General features: G+C 37.5%; 1 protein-coding gene across 2 annotated transcripts in view; it reads right to left on the bottom strand.

Annotated features, from left to right (window-relative positions):
* chn2 (chimerin 2) overlaps positions 1–19,563 on the bottom strand; it is a 46,010-nt gene that overhangs the window by 4,472 nt on the left and 21,975 nt on the right. For both annotated transcript variants that reach the window (XM_084386098.1, XM_084386097.1), the window contains exons 7-10: positions 19,144–19,414; positions 12,608–12,694; positions 9,047–9,131; positions 1,911–2,084 (exon numbers count right to left, since the gene is read on the bottom strand). In XM_084386098.1, coding sequence (XP_084242224.1) covers positions 1,911–2,084; positions 9,047–9,131; positions 12,608–12,694; positions 19,144–19,414 — 617 coding nt within the window. The remainder of the gene's footprint in view (positions 1–1,910; positions 2,085–9,046; positions 9,132–12,607; positions 12,695–19,143; positions 19,415–19,563) is intronic.

Genomic DNA, 19,563 nt, shown 5'->3' with positions numbered 1-19,563 from the left:
CGCTCTCAACATTGGAAAGGTCAAATCTGGTCTGTGACACTCGAGAGCAAGTCGACTGTGCATCTGCAACTTAGTTATTCACATGTATGTATATCTATATATGCAAAAGACATTAGCAGATGATTTTCACAGCATTTAGTTAATCATTAATGTGATAATTCTCCATGTGGATGTTGCATATTGAGTTCTACATCAAACACAAACCAGCACATTTTCACCTCTGAGGTTATCCCATTCCATCTGTAACTTATAGCTCAGCGGTTTTCACAGCCATAGGTTGCACAATGCTGTGACATTTTCTGAAGAAATTTCATTGATTTGTTAGTGTGAGTGATGAGCAGTGTAATGTTAACCATTCCATGATGGCATACGCGTCAACGTGCCTAGAGTGGTCGAATGTAGAATCTATGTATACATGTCTATGCCATTTACACTGTGCAAGTATAAAAGAGTAAGGGCCAGATCTACTAAACAGGGAAAATTAGCGTGAGAGCGTAATTCTAAAATTCTATCTACCGACGACGCACAAATTAAAGAACACAGACGCAGCCGGATCATTTCCATAATGACCAACACAATCTACCAAAAGCAGCGCAAATAAATGTCTGGTTTAAGACGTGCTTTTTTTGGGTGGCAAATAATGTCACAAATTCCAGTAAATTGAAGAGCGCAAACCTTAGTAAATCACCTTGCATGATTAATTTAAACACTCACTTCCAATAAATGTTGCGTCTTAAGGGAAACTCCTTCAAATGCATATAACTGTGTCCAACTGTATATAAAAATAACTGTGTCCACGCCTTTTAAGCGCTAATTTTTCACTGCGTGTCTTTAGTAAATCCTGACAGTAGGTTTTTAACAGCAAGCTAGGGGTGCATTACAGAAAGATCCTAACTATTTCAGTTAGGATCTCATTAAGGACAAAATATATTTAAAAAAATTGCCGGCTTGCCTCCTTCCAATAGTGCATCCTGGTGCCATGTGTTTCCCAGGTAAGCGACGCACCCGGCCATCCACATGATGTAAAAGAAAACGTGATTCATCAGACCAGGCCACCTTCTTCCATAGCTCCGTGGTCCAGTTGGTGCTTTCGGCGGTGGACAGGGGTCAGCATGGGCACCCTGACTGGTCTGCGGCTATGCAGCCCCATACGCAACACACTGCGATGCACTGTGTATTCTGACACCTTTCTATCAGAACCAGCATTAACTTCTTGAGCAATTTGAGCTACAGTAGCTCGTCTGTTGGATGCCAGCGTTCCCGCCCCACGTGCATCAATGACCCTGTCGCCGGTTCACCACTGTTCCTTCCTTGGACCACTTTTGATAGATACTGACCACTGCAGACTGGGAACAGCCCACAAGAGTTGCAGTTTTGGAGATGCTCTGACCCAGTCGTCTAGCCATCACAATTTGGCCCTGTCAAACTCGCTCAAATCCTTACGCTTGCCCATTTTTCCTGCTTGTAACACATCAAAATGTTCACTTGCTGCCTAAAATATTCCACCCACTAACAGGTGCCATATTCACCTCACCTGTCAGTGGTCATAACGTTATGCCTGATCGGTTAATTTACACACGCACTCTGTATTGGATTAAAACTAAAAAATTTAAATAGTTGCTTTCGTTGCATTGTTGTTTTTCTCTCAATTAAATACATTTTGAGAACTTAAAGAATGCTCTCTTTAATGATAGGCGTCAACCAGTAAGTCATAATGTGAAGAATGTTAGCTTATCTTCCTGTTGTTTTAAGTTAGGCAACTAAGGATTCTTCATTTTACACATTTTAATATGACAGGGAGACAGTGATTAATGGTCTTGCTGAAGGCCCCAAAGAAGGTTTGAGCCTGGGATCTCCATATTAAAATGTTCTGATTATTTATAGCACTCCATTTTAGAAGCGATCAGTACCTCTGTGCTCGATCTCTTTGATGCACATGTCCAGAACCATCGGCCGCGGCGTGTTGTGGGCTTTGACCAGCGTGGTGAGATCACAACTGAAGACCTTCTTGATCCTGCGCAGGTCCGGCTGACAGTCGCTGGGCACTAGTTTGGAGCACTGTTTGTGCACGTTCAGCCCGCAGTCTGCAAGAGCAACAGGTCAAAGGGTTAGAGGACTACGAGACAAAATAGACAAAAAGACAGACTCCAAGAGACTGGAGAGCCGAAGAGTGAGTGTGTGTGTCTGATTGAGGGTATGTCCTCAGGGGTAAAGTATACATGCAGAGACAGGTGAGTGTCAGTCAAGCTGGGTGGTAAAGTGTAACAATATACGTCACATGCTGTCGTGTGTTCGTGGCTCTGTCAATCTGAGAACGTAACCTTGAGTGACTCTGGGCGAGTTTGCCAGCAGGCCTACATACATACATGCATGTATCCAAAAAGGATTTTTGTGGTAATCAACATTATACAAGTGCTGTTGATTGAGCGTAACTTGCATTGAACCCCGGGGCACATTACATGAACAATATTCCTAGAATGATAAAGACTTTTGATCTGTTCATTATGCAAAGTGACTGTGTTGCTTCAGAAGACTTGGAATGTACCAGTCGAGTCACATGCTACCTTTATGCTGTTTTTGGCACTTGAAACTATTGGGTCCCATAATGATTATATTGGACAAAAACAGCTAAATCATTCTTTTATGCAGAAGAAAGAAACGAATGAATTTTCAGTTTTGGATTCATTTTAAGTTATAAATATACCCCTGTTGTTCATGTTTGTTCATAGTATATCACCTATTATTTATTTACACTTGATTTATACTTAATTATGGTGTAACGGTGTAAAAGTATTCTTCATTGTTATTTCATGTCAACCATTATATGAACTAATGTTATCCCTGTATGACCTATTTTCCTTATTACTGGTGCTTGCTCATATTCAGGGTTAGATATTTGAACAACCCCTTAAAGTATTAAACTTCGGCATGTAATGTGCCCCGCACCATTTGTGCTACAGACACAAATACCTCAAATGATCTGACAGGTGTTGAATCAGAATATATTATGAATAGAATATTAAGGGAATATAAGCAACCACCCAGAACACCCTAGGACAGTGTTTCTCAACTCCAGTCCTCGTGACCCACTGCTCTGCACATTTTGTATGTCTCTCTTATCTGACACACTCAGTTCAGTTCATGGAGTCTCTCCTAATGAGCTGATGATCAGGTTCAGGTGTGTTAAATAAGGGAGACATACAAAATGTGCAGAGCAGGGGGTCACGAGGACTGGAGTTGAGAAACACTGCCCTAGGAAACCCATAGCAAAGCTCTGGGAACCGCACCCAAGCATCAGTGGCGATGTTTCGCAATTTCTTCAAAAAAATGTACAATGTAAAAAAATTCTTGGTAGCAAGAATTATGCTACAAATAATGAGTGCAAAAATGAGTGCCATTTAACTTCGGCATGTAATGTGCCCCGCACCATTTGTGCTACAGACACGAATACCTCAAATGATCAGACAGGTGTTGAATCCGAATATTAGGAATAGAATATTTAGGGAATATCATAAAGACTTGAGAGTTGTTGTTTTTTTTACTTGAGCTAGTACCCACCCAGAACACCCTAGGAAACCCATAGCAGAGCTCTGGGAACCGCACCCAAGCATCAGTGGCGATGTTTCGCAATTTCAAAAAATTTAAAATGTACATTACTGAGTGCAAAAATGAGTGCCATTTTAACAGATATATTTTTTATCACCATCAGAAGATGTGAAAAACGTAAGCAGATTTCATGTCATTTCGGGTGTAATAAACCTGGTTTGACACTCTGCTTTGATACAGGGACAGTGGTGTGTGTGAAGTGGAATGTGGAAAAATGGTGGTCTTTCTTTCTGTGTGTCTCCAGTAGCATTCGCATGCTGTCCCACTGTTCCTCATCTTAAAGTAGTCATAACCTGCAATTTTCACTTTTCCACGAGAATCAATGTATGTTATGATTGCATAATGATTTATACACTGGCCGGGAAGCCGATATTTAAAAGTGAAGCGTTTGTTTACCTCAGGGTTTGTAAAATAGCCCACGTGCATGCGCACTAAAAAACGAGATTTTGATTTCTGCCCCGTCTTGACGTCAAGACGGGGCAGGATATACCATATATGGACACCGCAGCAGGAAGCCCGCCCTTCCCCTCTCCCCCTCATATTCAGTTGCGAAAGATGCAGAAACGTAGTGCACACGTGAGTTGCTTTGTGGTTGACTGCCAGAATCAACATGTAAATGTGTTTTCTCTACCAAGAACGGACCTAGCTATCAGGGACCAGTGGATTAAATTCATTTTTAATGACGCGGTTCCTTCAACCCTTCCCACTGGCTTATCGTTAGGTGTTTGTGCTGTGCTAAACATTGTACGCCGGAATCCTTCACAAATTTGGGGCAATATCAGGCGAAGTTGGCATCGAAGCTCGGGAAAAGCGCCATTCCAACAAAATTGCCTGCAATTGAAACGGTAAGACTGTGTTTTTATTGCTCTACTGTGTGTAACAAACAGCATCTAACTGCTAATGCGGCTATTGTATGCTATTGCGTCTGTCACTAGACAAATAAACGAAAGACTCGAGGTGAAGTAATTATTTATGTTCCCTGTAAACAATTTTTGACTGCATTATAATGATTTCATAATTCAGAATATGATCAAGATTGCGTAGGTTGATGTGTTTGGGGAATTTGCCAGTTAATAGTAACATTTAAAGCCCCTTAAATGAACGAAATGACTCGAAAAAAGATTTGTTCATTTTGATGAACGAGATCGAGTTCACAGTAACGTTCATCAGGCAGTAATGCGGTACGTTCAGTTCACGTTCGTCCAAAATATGAACGAGTTCATGAACTATCGTTCAATGAACGCGTTCAGGCACAACACTGGCGGGAGTATTAGTTTCGAGGTAAACATGGGAAATGGCTGATACTTTGCAAAAAACAAATGACTGAGATCATCATGAACTCGGCTATTGTATATTGATTGCCTAACGCTTATACACTGGCCGGGAAGCCGGTCGCGGCCAGGTCGGGTTCATTCACAACTTGCGCCATGATGTCATTTTGGAATGATATGCTAAAGCGTTACCTGCGGTGTCAACCCCCCTCCTTCCTGCAACCAATCAACGCGCCCCTCATTTGCATTATTAAAATGACCATCCACGACAGCCAAAATATCGCATCAGATCTTGCGAGACAATAATGCCTTCAGAAATAAGGGTCTGAGGAGCTCTGTGTTTATTTTTTTTCCACTTTTCTTTTTTAGAAGGGCCTGAAAGACTAATACAGCAGTAGGTATCCAAGGTAATACTAGGTTATGACTCCTTTAAGCAATCCCATTAATCACTCTCTCTGTCCATTTTACTGCCTGCTTGGACCCCTCCTTCACATCTTTACGCCATAGAGAAAAAATAAGAAAAAACTCTTATGTTCCTCAATATGGGCCTGGGGACAAATTCAACTCTGCTCTAATTCTCAATGTGTCTGATGACACTGGCTCGCCCGGGGGCCAATGTGAAATAAGAGCTCCTGTGTGAAAAGAAAAAGCTTGAATAATGGCCCAAATGGATGAGACCATTTACAGAGAGACAAACCAACAGTAATGCCTTGTGACTGGATTGAGTTTACATACAGAGTGTTTTGGGAAAGTGCTGTCAAACAATAACCAGCGCCGTGTTAACATGAGATCTGACCAAACCTGTAATCATGGCATTATGGTGCATTTGTTTATCTAGGGCACATCCTGTATCGAAGATGGTTATCGATTTAATATGGCTGTTTTTTTATAGATTTTTTTTTACATTTTTAATAACAAAAACAAACAAATACAAGGCAAGACAAAGCAAAAAACAAACAATGCAAATCGAGAGTTCACCCTAAAATGAAAAAGAAGTCATCATTTATTCACCCTGGTGTTGTTCTAATACTGTTTGCTCTTCTTTCTTTTATGGACCACAAAATGAGAATTTTAAAAAAATGTCCCGCTTGTACTCATCAATATAATGGCAGTGAATATAGCGACCAGCATCAAGCTTTATAAAAAAGATGCAAATGTATCACAGAATGGACCAATGCTACACGGGTTTTACATCCCACATGTTCTGGGGGTATACGATAGGGTTTGGTGAAAACCAAACTGAAATTCAATGTATTATTTAACAAAAATCCTGACCTTGGCCATTGGTCTTCTGTGCACGGCTGCATGAGATGCACGTTTGTGAGACTTTATTAGCACCGCAGTTCACTTCGTCTCGCTCAGAAAAAGCACACAGGTTGTGAGAAATCAAGATTAACAAAAACATGACATGAAATACAACGCCTAGAAATCCCAATAAAGTATCCGTGTATTTCCTTCACTGAGTCAAAAATGACCAGACCACGGGTCTCATTTATAAAACTGTGCGTAGGAACCTTACTAAAAGTGTACGTGCGCCCGAAAGCCAAAAATGGCGTACGCAAAAAAATATTCGGATTTATAAAACCGTGCGTACGCCAGAACCTGCGCAGAATTCACTTTATAAATCCCAGTCAGCGGAAGATTGTGCGCACATGCGTCTCCACCCCGACATAACCATATATGGAGCTTACAACGCCTAGTTTTACTATGCATACCCTCATCTGCATATAATTTGCATATGATTATTCATCCATGTGATAACGTTTAACGGTTCAAGACACATTACATTAATAAAAATCAAGTAGTTGCCTATCCTTGCCTTGTTTTTGAATACATAAATCAAATAGTGTAAAATACATTTCAGAGAAAGTTTTTCTCAATCTTTTCCACTGGCCGAATTGTATTTTTAATTGATATTTTTAATGGAAACAGATGGGCCTTGGGCATTATTTGCACTAAACTATTTTCTCAGACAGTCTGGTATTATCATGATAAGCAGTTATCTCTGTGGTTAAACATTAAAGCACAGCACGCCACAGGAAAAGTGTTCAAAAGCATCGCATCCACAACAAATATTTCTATTGACTGAATTTGAATATAAAAATGTTGTAACTTCTCAGTAATGATTTCATGTTTAAGTGCTTAACTCCATTAATTTGAATGGCATATTTAATCTAAATGTTTATATCAGAAGTAAAACATAGTTTAAATCAATATTTTATTTATTTAAACTGTTATTTGCGTCAGTTCCACTAAACTGCTCAGTGCGCTCGCTGGCGCGGACATTTAAGAAGGGATGGATATTTGCTTCAAGTGGCAGGCTTGGTGAGTGAAATTATATTTGTATTATCTTTCTGTATATGTTAAATTTTCTTTAGATTTTCTGTCTAAAAGTGACCAAAAAGACATTTAACTCCAGCTCACCATCGGTGTCGCCAATTCCCTTTGTCTCCAGAATGTGCGTACGCACGGCTCAAAGTTTGCTTAAAGGTGCGCACATTCTCCCGTCAAGTTTGTTTTTTATAGATCACAACCTTTGCGTGGGAACTGGCGTACGTACGTTTCCAGCCCCGTTTTGTGCGTACGCACGCTTTATAAATGAGGCCCCAGAACTCCGTCAGAATGACTGTCGACTGATGTGAAAGTGATTACATATAGCATATAGCTCAGAGAAGGTACATGGATTGTATTTCATTTTGCATTGTACTTTTTCTGGGCGAGACGGAGTGAACTGCGAAGCGAATGTGCATGTCGTGCAGCTGCATAGAAGACCAACGGCCAAGGTCAGGATTTTTGCTAAATAATACGTTACATTTCCATCAAACCCTATCATATACTCCCAGAATACTATATATACGGCACGTGTCGCATCATACCATTCTGATCATACGTTTGCATCTTTTTTAAAAAGCTTGATGCTGGTTGCTATTCACTGCCATTATATGAACAAGTGCAAGCGGAACATTTCTTGAAAATTCTTGTCCATAAAAGAAAGAAGGGTATAAGGCATTAGAAGAACTATGAGTAGGTGATGACTTCACCTTCATTCTAAGGTCAACTATCCCTTTAAGGGAGATCACCATCAAGGTTTATTTAGCGATAATGAGCGTCTGACAGTACATTATCCCTTTATTAATGTCACAGCTAACATAAAATATGAATGAACAATACTTAATAACATTTATTAATCTCGTTAATTCATAACAATTTCATTATTTAAGTTAATTGATAATATTAAATTATATAGTTAATAGGTTACTTTATTACTTTCTATATATAAATAAACAAATTTTTTTAATTGTGTGTATAAATTAAAGGCATTGTTCACCCCCAAAAATAAAAAAACAAACAAACAAAACATATTTTGTGTTCCACAGTCGTACAGGTTTGGATGGAACAATATAAGGGTGAGTAATGACAAATTTTCCAATGTCCTCATTTTTACTATCCCATTAACATTAGTTCATTGTTTTGATCAAACATGAATGAACAATATAAAACAATAATAATCAATGAACAATAGTATACTCATAAATTAACCTAGATTAATAAATGCTATAAAAATGCTGTTCGTTGTTAGTTTATGATACATAATTCCTTAATTTTAAATAATTTTACTTAAAATCTTACTTGCAAAGTTATTGCATAATTCATACACGTCACTTATACAAAGTAACCAATAAAGTGTCACACTTTCTGATACAGTATGTGCACCTAAGCACATGTTTTTATATGTCAAGTGTAGCCTGATTCAATTGGCATTAACACAAGAAGACTGTCTTGGTTCAACTGGGTGTGCCTCTCTCACAATACTCTATGGTGGTGTATACAGTGTGTACATCTATAAATAGTCAACACTCAACAGAACACGCTCAACTGGTTTGGACCAGGTGTCATTTAGGAATTCAGAGTACTACCCATACTTCAGCATTCTAATTAAACCCTTATTGTCCCAGGTATCACTTTCAGTATTTAGCCTCAGGTTTCCACAGCACATTGGAACATTTCTACAGGCAATTGCGCATTGTTACCAGAACGGCATGAGAAATTATCTGGATCTTGAGTGGCTATTGATTGTAACTTGATGTGAATAAAGCTCCTCGGCTGGTGCCAAAATTCTGATGGACAGTTTATTTGTGTGGGAGAGATTGTGATTGGTGGAGGGTTACCTGAACAACGGACGCCCTGGGCGATAAGACCCCACATGAAGTTAGCACAGTATTCACACCAGTGCGGCCCTCTGAAGGTGTGCACCTACACCAAAGACAAAGTTGTCATCATGAGTCACACACACGCACAAGCTCATGCACACACACAATGTCAGTGATTTGTTCATCTTTACATTTTCATTTCCAGCTAAAGCTCACAATAAAACTTCCACAGAAACACATGATGACATTTCCAGAGTATTTCTCACTGTACCTGACAGCTAACAATGCCCGTCTCACTCAGACTGGGCAAACATAAAGATCAAAGCACAACACATTTATACTTTAGACCTATAATGTACAAAGAACCACTGGCATTATTATTTTATAAACTTAAAAGGCAGGGTACTGTTCAAAATTGTTTATGTTCAGTATTTTATTCAATACACCATCAATAATGCCTCCAAAACACGTTTTTATCTAACCTTGATTCACTATGGTAAGCATATTGCAAGTGTTTATATTTTAGACCTGACACAAGGGTTTTCACCCATTGCGCACATCCGAAAAATCTGTAAATAAAGAAAAGTTGCTCCAGCTACGTGTATGGAGTGGTTAATAGGTTAATTGTCACAGCGAGCGAGAAAGGTTGACATGGAGCAGCTAAAGCTCCAATCTCTGGGGAGTTAGCCGTTTAAAATAAACGCAGAACAGAGGAGAGTCTGCAAGCAAAAAGAGAAGGCGACAGATCTCGTAATAAAACATGAATCAACATGGACTTGGCTTTTTTGGAAATGGCGCAAACTGAGGGATTTGAAATGTAGTAAAAGCGACGCGGAGATGGCGGTTACTCAACAGGTGAGTACGGTATTTTATTGAACAGATTAATTACCATATATAGCTCTCTTACAGAGTTCATTGTAAAGCATTATCTATTGTGAAGGGTCATTTCATTATGGTTGTTGTAGCGCTGTGCTGGAATTTATTTTTAAGGAAGTATTGTGTCTATTAATGGGTAAAGCTACAGTAATGTCTTAATCAGCTTGAGATCCTTTCCATTTAAACTGGTTATATCTCTTAAGCCTAGTCCTGAATGTTTTATGAGCAGTATTTATGAACCATATTCATACGCACAGTCACGCAGAGCTAAAGCACAACCAAAACGTTCTTCTGCAAAATGCATGCAGTTAACTAGAGGGCCAAAAGTTGCATAGTGTACCTTTAATCTCAATTTCAAAACATACATTTAAAATAAATCAAAAACATAACACAAAACAAAACAAAAATATTAAAACAATTCATTTAATTTAAATTTGCCTCTCGCTTAATTTTTTTTTTTTAATTAAAATAAACAAAAAAAAAAATCCACAAAACATAAAACAAAAATAAATTTAATATAAATATATAAAAAAACAACAATAATATATATATATATATATATATTTTTATAAATACATTTAATTTATATTTGCCACTTGCCTCCAAGCAATGATCAAAAGAGTTCTGCAAAGGACCGGGAAATACTAAACAGATTAAAACTGTTGTCTGCATGACCATTAAGGCAAAATGTTTGTACACTAACTCTTGGGTTATAAATTCAGTGTATTTAATGTCACAACTATGACGTTTGATGTAGTTTAGGAAACAACAACCAGTGGCAAGTTACGTTGTTGTCTATAGCTCAGGGAAGTGTCAACCCCACCATCTCTGTCAAACCCTGAGACTGCAACCAAACTCTCAAGGGCCAGTTTGACCAAAGGAACAAACTCAGAGACAAAACTGATCCTTGTCAAAGTTCAGAGGAAATAATCAAGCCTGTAAGTAAAGACTAGAGGCTGGTAATGTAAGAATGTAAAAAGAATGTAATTTTTTTAAAATTAAAATACATGTGAGTCAGATTACAGGATTGCTAGGGAAAATAATGTGTCTGGCATCTGTTACCAAGCTGCTGAAAGTCACACGCAAAGCATGTTCCCATGCACGCCCTTGTGCTGTCATAACACAACTCAAAGATGGACAAAAGAAAAGACGTAACTTTCATCACTGTTCTGACATTCGCAAGACCGCGCTGAACGCTGTGAGTGCATGTTAGAAATAAGGAATGGTGAGAGAACATTGTTCTTGGTGCATTTTTTCGTCTTCAAACCAAAATTGGTTCTCCAGCCAACAAAGTTGAAATCCCTTCTGGCTAGCGTGCCTATAATGTTTACGCATTAGGTCAGTAGGCGGAGAGTAGTCGGTCTTTTGCGGCTGTTTCTTTGAAACTAAAAATCTCAGGAGCCAATATAAATTACAAAAAAACTCTACCTACTGAGTGAGCTCACTAGGTTTTGGGACAGAGCCTGTGTGAGAACACTTATGAGGGAGGTGGACACTGAATAATCCATGATGCTCTTATGACTGCAGGTGACATCATGAGGAAGATGTTATGAGGAAGCATCCAAGTGACACTGAAGTCAGATGATTGCTTTGATTTGCTTTGTTAGAGTTTATGTGACGATACACTGAGTTCATTCAGTCACTCAGTCATTTTTCAGAAACTGAAAAGGCATGAAATGGGAGACTCCATTCAGCAGCGAGAGGTTATTGATTTGTGCGATCAATCTTATCAGTCAATAGCGCTGTTAATGGATTAAAAGCCTAGGCAATTAGGCTCATAGGATAGATTTAGGCTTATTGATATGAGGCTCACGGTATCATGCATTTAAACGCTGTCAGTGCATAAACATTAGAAAGAGACATTAGTAAACATTCGAACAACCTCATAGTAGCGGCACATAAAGAGTGTAATAAAAGTGAAGGATTTCATCAGGCTCAAAATCAACATTTCAAGGTTTAGTAGTTTTAAAATAAATTAACCATCCAATCAGAATATTTGAGAAATCGCAAACATATACACAGGACTTCAAAAAAACATATTCAGTGTGTGCAATATCAACATTTAAAGGAATAGTTCACTTAAAAATGAAAATTCTGTCATCATTTACTAATAACCCTCAAGTTGTTTCAAACCTGTATGAATTTATTTCTTCTGCTGAACACAAAGGAAGATATTTTGAAGAATGTCGGTAACCGGTTTGAAACAAGTAGATGATGACAGAATTTTCATTTTTAAGTGAACTATTCCTTTAATACGGGCCGCTGACTAAAATAACTGATAATTCTGCATGAAACATTTGTTTTTACATTAAAATGTTCTACATGTAAAAATGATTGTAACTGCGAGATGACATCCTCAGTAATATCCACAGTAATATTGCGAAATATTATTACAATTTAAATAATAGCCATTACTCCTGTATTCAGTGTCACATGATCCTTCAGAAATCATTCTAATATGCTGAACTGGTGCTCAAGAAACATGTATTATTATTAATATCAATGTTGAAAACTGTTGTGGTACTTAATATTATTTTGGGGACCCGTGATAACCTTTTTTCAGTATTATTTGCCACTTCCGATCAATTTAATGCATCTTTGCTGAATTTAAGTTTATTTTATTTTACCCAAACTCTTGAACGGTAGGGTAGTTACCATAATTCTGACATGACGTACAGTAGTCGTAACGCAACCAGTGCTTACCTTAAAGTTGTGGATCTTCTCGTAGCTGCAGTGTTTCTCTGGTCCATCCTTGAGCGTGGTGCGTCTGCTCAGCGGTGACGGGGTGATCTGTGAACAAGCCAAAATCTTTAGAGGCTTCCAGAGGAGGGCACCTTTACTGCCCAGATTCACCCCCAGAGCTAACGCCAACAACTCCTGGTGCTTACGGTCCTTCTGCTTAGCTTTGTGAGGGGCTAATTCACCTTTTGCTGACCCCTTAGTGCCAACAACCAGGGCCCTGGTCCTCAGAAAATCCTGCATCTCCTCTAGAGGAAGATGACAATGATGTGGAACGGGGGATAACAGAGGCAACTGTTGTCTTCACTCTTTGGTAATCTGGGTCGAATGAGAAGGGGGACAGCCTGGTCCTGCATGAGCAGGGCTGGGCTGGGGGTGGGTGGGCTGCCTGGGGGCAGGAGTGTGTCTCAAACAATAGCACACATTCAGCACTCTGAGAGGGTGGCAACACAAGAGAGGGGAGACATTGGGAGGAGGGAATGTGTCAGTCTTGTAGATACATCTCAACAGGTTTCTACAGTAGGATAAATGGAATCCAGAACACAGCAGGATTATTATTGTTAACTACTACGGAGCCCCACAAATGACAGGCGGACACACACATACATTACATATATATATATATATAGATTCCAATGCAGTTCCCTTGAGTGCGGACAATCCTACATCTCAAAGCCAAAGAGCTCAGCTTTACATGCTTTAAATCAGAGATTTACTCTAAGAAGAGTAGGTTCTCTCTCAAAAAAAGGTCTTTATCAGTTCTAGTCCCTGTCTAGCATGTAAACTCTCTGTCCTCTCTCTGCCTCTTCACTTCTGAGTGTAACTTCGGTTACAAATCGGATCAGGATTTAGGCAGCTTACAGTCGTAATCCTCCATCACGGAAACAAATCCTATAGTGCCAGAACCCCTTGTTTAGGGATTCAGACTTGTTTAGACCCCATTGAAACCTAATCTTATGATCCATTTTAGGTAATCTACTCAAAAGTGGGTAGCGCAAAACAGGATTCAAAATGTTTTGTGATCTGGATCACTCAAACCACATTTGGGGATCACTGAAAAACAACTGGTGTAGGGTTTGCTTTAGCCTTTTCACACATAGAGCTCACTACAGTGGACAGCTATTCAAAAAGCCATTTTCTTGCATATGCATGGGCTTTTATGGCATTTTTATAGTCTGTGGGCCTTTTTTGCAACCTAGATTTTTTTGGACTTTTTTAAGTGCTGTGAATTTGTTGTGTTTTCTTCTGTATATAAACTGAAATAGTATTTTCTTGTAAAACATACTCAATAATCTTTGTTTTATTTAAAAAAAATATATATATATATTTTTTTTTTAACAGTGTAGTCGAAACATCATATGTGGTCAACCGTACTTGCTTGACGCACAAGAACAAACCTCATTGGTTCTCGCGCATTAAGCAAGCACGTTTGAGCTTCTGTGAATAAAAGCCTACATTAAATCTGTCCATCATATATAAAGTGAACATGTCTCTTCAGAAGACTAAACTGATCAATTCATATGGATTACTTGTTATACATTTTTGAAGCATCACAATTCTGGTTGCATGGACTTGAATTTTTTAGGTTTAATTAAAAAAATCTCTTAATATTTCTTTCGAAGATGAACAAAAGTCCTTTCCCTTTAAGTACTGCCTTCTTACAGTACATGTCAATTATCCACTATGTTATAGCGAATAAATTTGTCTTTAAAAGAAATTAATCTCAGGACCATCAACCCTTGTGACCAGATCATCTAAGACGGATGTCACCAAGTACTAGGTGTAAATAAGGACTCATGAGCTGCATTTCCACTGTCGGACCACAGCCGAGCGAGACTCATTTTTCAGGCTGGGGGACCGTGACCCTTCTCAGCAGGAGGCTGATGCCGAATCCAGCAACATTGTCTGGGTATTTGCTGAAACGTCCTGGAGAACACACATGAGACTTGTTGACCTCACAGATCCAGCACAGCTTAGGGCCTAGTATGGGTGGCCGGTCATTTGCATGACTACATTAATTAACAAAATGGTGAGATTAGGAAAGAATATTGGAGATCTGATGAGTAAAAAAGAAAGAATGCTGAAGTGGAAGAAAAGCAACTTGGCTACGGCTCACATATACAAGATATGCCGCATTCAGGGACATGATGTATCTGATTTCCCAGTAAGTGAGGTGGAGATGAGTGGAAGCCTGTCAAGGGTTGTTCTGAGTAAAAGTATGAGCACTGCTAAAAAAGCGCTGGTGTGGTTTTTATTGTTGCTGACCTCCACAGTGACACAAATATTTGTGTGCTGGGGGTACAGGGCAGTTAACATGTGCTCTAGTGGTCGACCGATATGGGTTTTTCACGGCCGATGCCAATATCTAGGGCACAAGGCAGCTGATGGCCAATATAATGGCAATTTTATAATCAATATAGAGCTGTTCAGTTTGTAGTCCTAGACCGGATTCCCTCTGGAATTTCCTATGTTTTTTTTTGCAATAGCAGTCTTTTGGTTTATGAGTAAAATAAGTTTTTTTAAATGACATTACTACTGCACACAACCATTTTAAAGTTCACATTAGAGACATGACTGTGCATAATCTATGTTGTATAACAAAACAAGAAAGTCTCTTTAGGTAATGTTAAGCACAGAATCATGAAAAAGAATTACACTTTAGCATACTTTTAAAAACAGTACTTATTATTGAAATAATATACCGGTACTTTAAAAATACATATAAGTGTGAACTGAATGTAATGTTTTCAGAAACTGCAATTAAATTAAAACGTATTATAGATTACATTTATATTAAATATATTTAGCTGAAATTTGAAGCTTTTTTGACCCACTTAAATAGCACTTATGTAAGTACATCTTTATATGTATTTTCATAATTACTTCTATTGTCTTTAATATATGATTAAAGTGTATTGCCGAATGTACTGACATATTTATTGTGAACTAAAATATACTTTAATGTCTTTTCTATTGAAACTTGATGAAGTTGCAATTAAGTACATTTAAAAAACATTTACTTTAAATATAAAATCAAATAATACAGTTAAAATTATAATTAAGTACTTTGCATATGCTTTTGTATGTTAGTCAACACATACACTTACATTTTGAGTTCATTGAAATAAAAAATTTGAGTTAATACAATGAATGAAGGAGATTGGTTTAATAAATAGAAACTCAACATATGTTAACAAAACCAAATTAATTATCAAAGTTAATTTGACAAAAGATTAAAAGTTGTGATAACAAATCATGATTTTTTTTTTTTACAGTGCGACACACAACTACGTGTACTTCTTTAAAAGCATAACAAAAGATTATTAAACCATGAGAAACAGTCATGAACACTTAAGTGTTTTATTTAATTAATATTATATTATCTCCAAGTACAGTTTAATAAATCTATACTTTTAAAATTTTAACAAGTGCATACAATACATCTTTTTCACAAGGTCATAAATAGCTCTATGCTATAGCAAATGAGATATACAACATTGCTAAACTACAACAAATGAACTATTATTTCGCACTTATTTACTCAAAAAACATTCAAAATGTGCATTTACAACATAACCTAACACAAGAGGCTAGGCTAAGCTTGTATTGTAAGCTTGAAACTTGTACATCCAATGATGATGATCTCAAAAATTCAAACTGAAAACCAACATCAGATAGCATAAACTGCAATACCAGTAAAAACAGTAACTTACTGAGGGTCACACGTTTAAGCTATACACTCAAAAGAAAAAGATAAAGGGATGTTGGTGAGTCACATACAGTGATACAGGGGAAGAGGGAGATGGGGCGCACAGAAAGTGTGAGTGAATGAGCAAGACTTGCACTTTTTGTCCTAAGGCAGATGGCTTCTTGTCTCCTAATGAAAGAGGCTCAAAAGCAGAACACAAAATGGAGACAATAAGGCCTAGTCTCCTTTTAGAGACCCCACAGATGAGGAGACAGACAGAACTAGGGCACGTAAAGTATGTACAGTACAAAAACACATCCTATGCGATACACACAGAGGGAAATGTGCTACATTCATTTAATACACTATTCAGTTAATTCAAAATACTGTCTATCACTGTCAGCACAGCTGTAATATTAGGGATTTTCTCTATCAATACTTGATCTTGGAGACCAGGCTGTAAATGACATAATAGATTCTCATTTATACTCTAAGAAAATGAAGGACAAAAAATAAATTTAGTCAAACCGGCCAAATAATGAAACCACCAATACACTGTGACTATAAGAGCCAGACTCATTTGTAAGACAACCGCAGGGAAGTAAAAAAAACATATAATTCCAATCCTTCATTTTAAAAGCTGCAGTGCTGAAATATAATGTAAACAACAATGATAAATCACCAAAAAGCTCAGCACTAATTCTAATAACTCTGATCCATCATCAGCGAGTGGTTTTAGGTGGAACTTGCCAGGCCAGCAAAACATTTCAGCGATTACTGTTATTAAAGGAAGAGAGCCATGTGAACTCTGAGCATCTACGGACCAGACAGGCAAGGTGAGCGATTCATACAGGTCATCACTCAAGAAGACTGCCGTCATAGAACGACACACCCTGATTCTGGTCCCTAAATGAAACCGGAAAATGGTCAGGCACAGGTAAATCGAGACGGTGAAGTTAAAGGGATTTCAGGGTATGTGAGGTCACTGTAAAATTTGATAATTTGATCATTAGGTTGATGATGATGTATTACCATTTATCCATTGTAACAAATTGGCTAAGCCTTCCAGGGTGAGACAATTATCATGAAAAGCCTTAAATATAGATTCATAACAATTACATTGTTAAAACACAATGGTAGCTCATTAAGAGTTGTTATTGCTAATTAAAACAAAACTAAAACTATTAAAAATCATTTAAAGAAATGGGTCATATTCATAAATATTTAAATAAAGCTGAAATAAAATGTAAAAAAAATAATTAATTGAAAAACTTGCCAACTAACTGAAATAAAATAAGTTGAAGTTCTAAAATGACTAAAACTGAAACAGAAATAAATTATAGGCAATTTAAAAAAAAAAGACAAAATAAATAAAAATGGAAATAAAAAAACTGACAAAATATAAAAATGAAAGCTAATTAAAAATATTAATAAATCCTATAGTAGTATATGAATAATACTAAAATAACTCTGATAAAGACACTTTTAATAGGAAGATTCTAGTAAGTCTGCAAGAATTGTAGTCACACTGTAACAAAGCAGCAGTATATCTCAACCAAAATTAAAATTATAACTGCAAAGTTATTATCATGAATCCCAGCATTATGAGGCTGCAACAAGGCAGATCTTTTGAAGTATATACTGTATACAAATCCATATTCCTAGTTTGACAGCTTGTTGAGGCTGCCCTCTAGTGGTCATCTGAACAAAGCTATAAGATGAAAAAACTCTACTTGTTGAAGTGTGTTGAGTTCATTTTTATGAATTCAAATCCTAAAGCCAATTAAAATTCTCTGTTTAGTGTCAGTAAACAAAAACAAATGTTCTATATGCAAACACGATTGTGGGTGATAAACACTTCCGTTGACTAATTCAAGAATGGTTTGATCATCGCTTTCATAGAACTCTTATGAAGAACTATTTCACCTCAATAATGAGGCAACAGAATTCATAAAGGTAGCGGTAGACCTGACTGAATTGATAAAACTCTCCAGTCAGTGAACCAGACAGTGTGTCTGATGAATGAGAGAGGAGACAACACATTCATCGCATTATCGTTCATCAAAGATGCGCACCCTGATGCTGAAACACTCTCCCACTTTTCTAATCTTCCAAATGCACACAAAGAAATGCTCCTTCTCATTTGTCAAAATACCATTCTAACAACGATTTGTGAAAGGACACCATGATTTGGTCAAAAGAAAATGTGTGAATAATATTTAAAAAACTAAATGAATGGATACTGTGTTAACTCTTATCAATAAAACCTTGATAACATCTATGGGCAAATGCATAATGAAGCAGTGCCAGTGTCAATGTCCTGTTATCACTACACACAGACACAGAGATGGGCATTTACGATTACTGTAACTCTCTCACTGAATTCTGCATGTAAATGTCATCTCAAATACCAATGATGGCTCAGATAAAGAAAAATAATTTACAGCATTACTGCAGGTTAGTGTTGAGAGCTGAAATGTTCAATAACAAGCAAAAAAATGCCAAATTCATCCCAACTCTGATTAGCCTATAATTAACATAAACAATGAAAACAACAGAGGTCCTAAAACAAAGCCCTGTGGGATTCCACAAAAAACGGTGCACTTTTATGATTGATTTCAACAAAAATTGTCACAAATTTCCTCATCACCTTTATTTGGCACACGATGACCAAGGATTTATTATAATGTCTTGTGATTATGCAGTATATGATATCTTTAAATCATATCTCATACATTGCCGATACACGCTATAACCTTTAGTAACATGGTAAGGACATTATAATCTATATCTGAAGAGGTATGCACCTTACCTTGTCATTCTGCTGGAAAGTAACTTTTTTGGGCTCAGAGCGGGTCCGGTTGAGTCGATGAGTGATTTTGTCCCTCAGAAGAGAAGTATAGCCCAGGTGTTGGTAGATGGGGTTTGTGGTCATCTTGGCAATGTACTCTGCTGCCTTGGTCTCAATATAGAGAGTGATGAGACCGTCTGTAACCAGATCATGAACGGACTCGAAACGTTTTTCTCCCACAAAGTGCTTTCCATCATAAAACAGTCGGTAATTCAGAGTCTGGCCACCAAATCTGAATGATAGACAAGTAGTACTGCATATTATATTACTGTATATTATGATAATATTATAATAATAATACTGTACATTGTAAAACAAAATATTTTATTTATTGTTTTTATAATTTGTATAATATAATATAATATAATATTGGATGGATGG

Source organism: Rutilus rutilus (assembly GCF_951802725.1).
Source record: "Rutilus rutilus genome assembly, chromosome: 17".
In the NCBI taxonomy this organism is placed as follows: domain Eukaryota; kingdom Metazoa; phylum Chordata; class Actinopteri; order Cypriniformes; family Leuciscidae; genus Rutilus; species Rutilus rutilus.
Note: the sequence above shows the minus strand (reverse complement) of the source record. Positions and strands in the feature narration are given on the sequence as shown.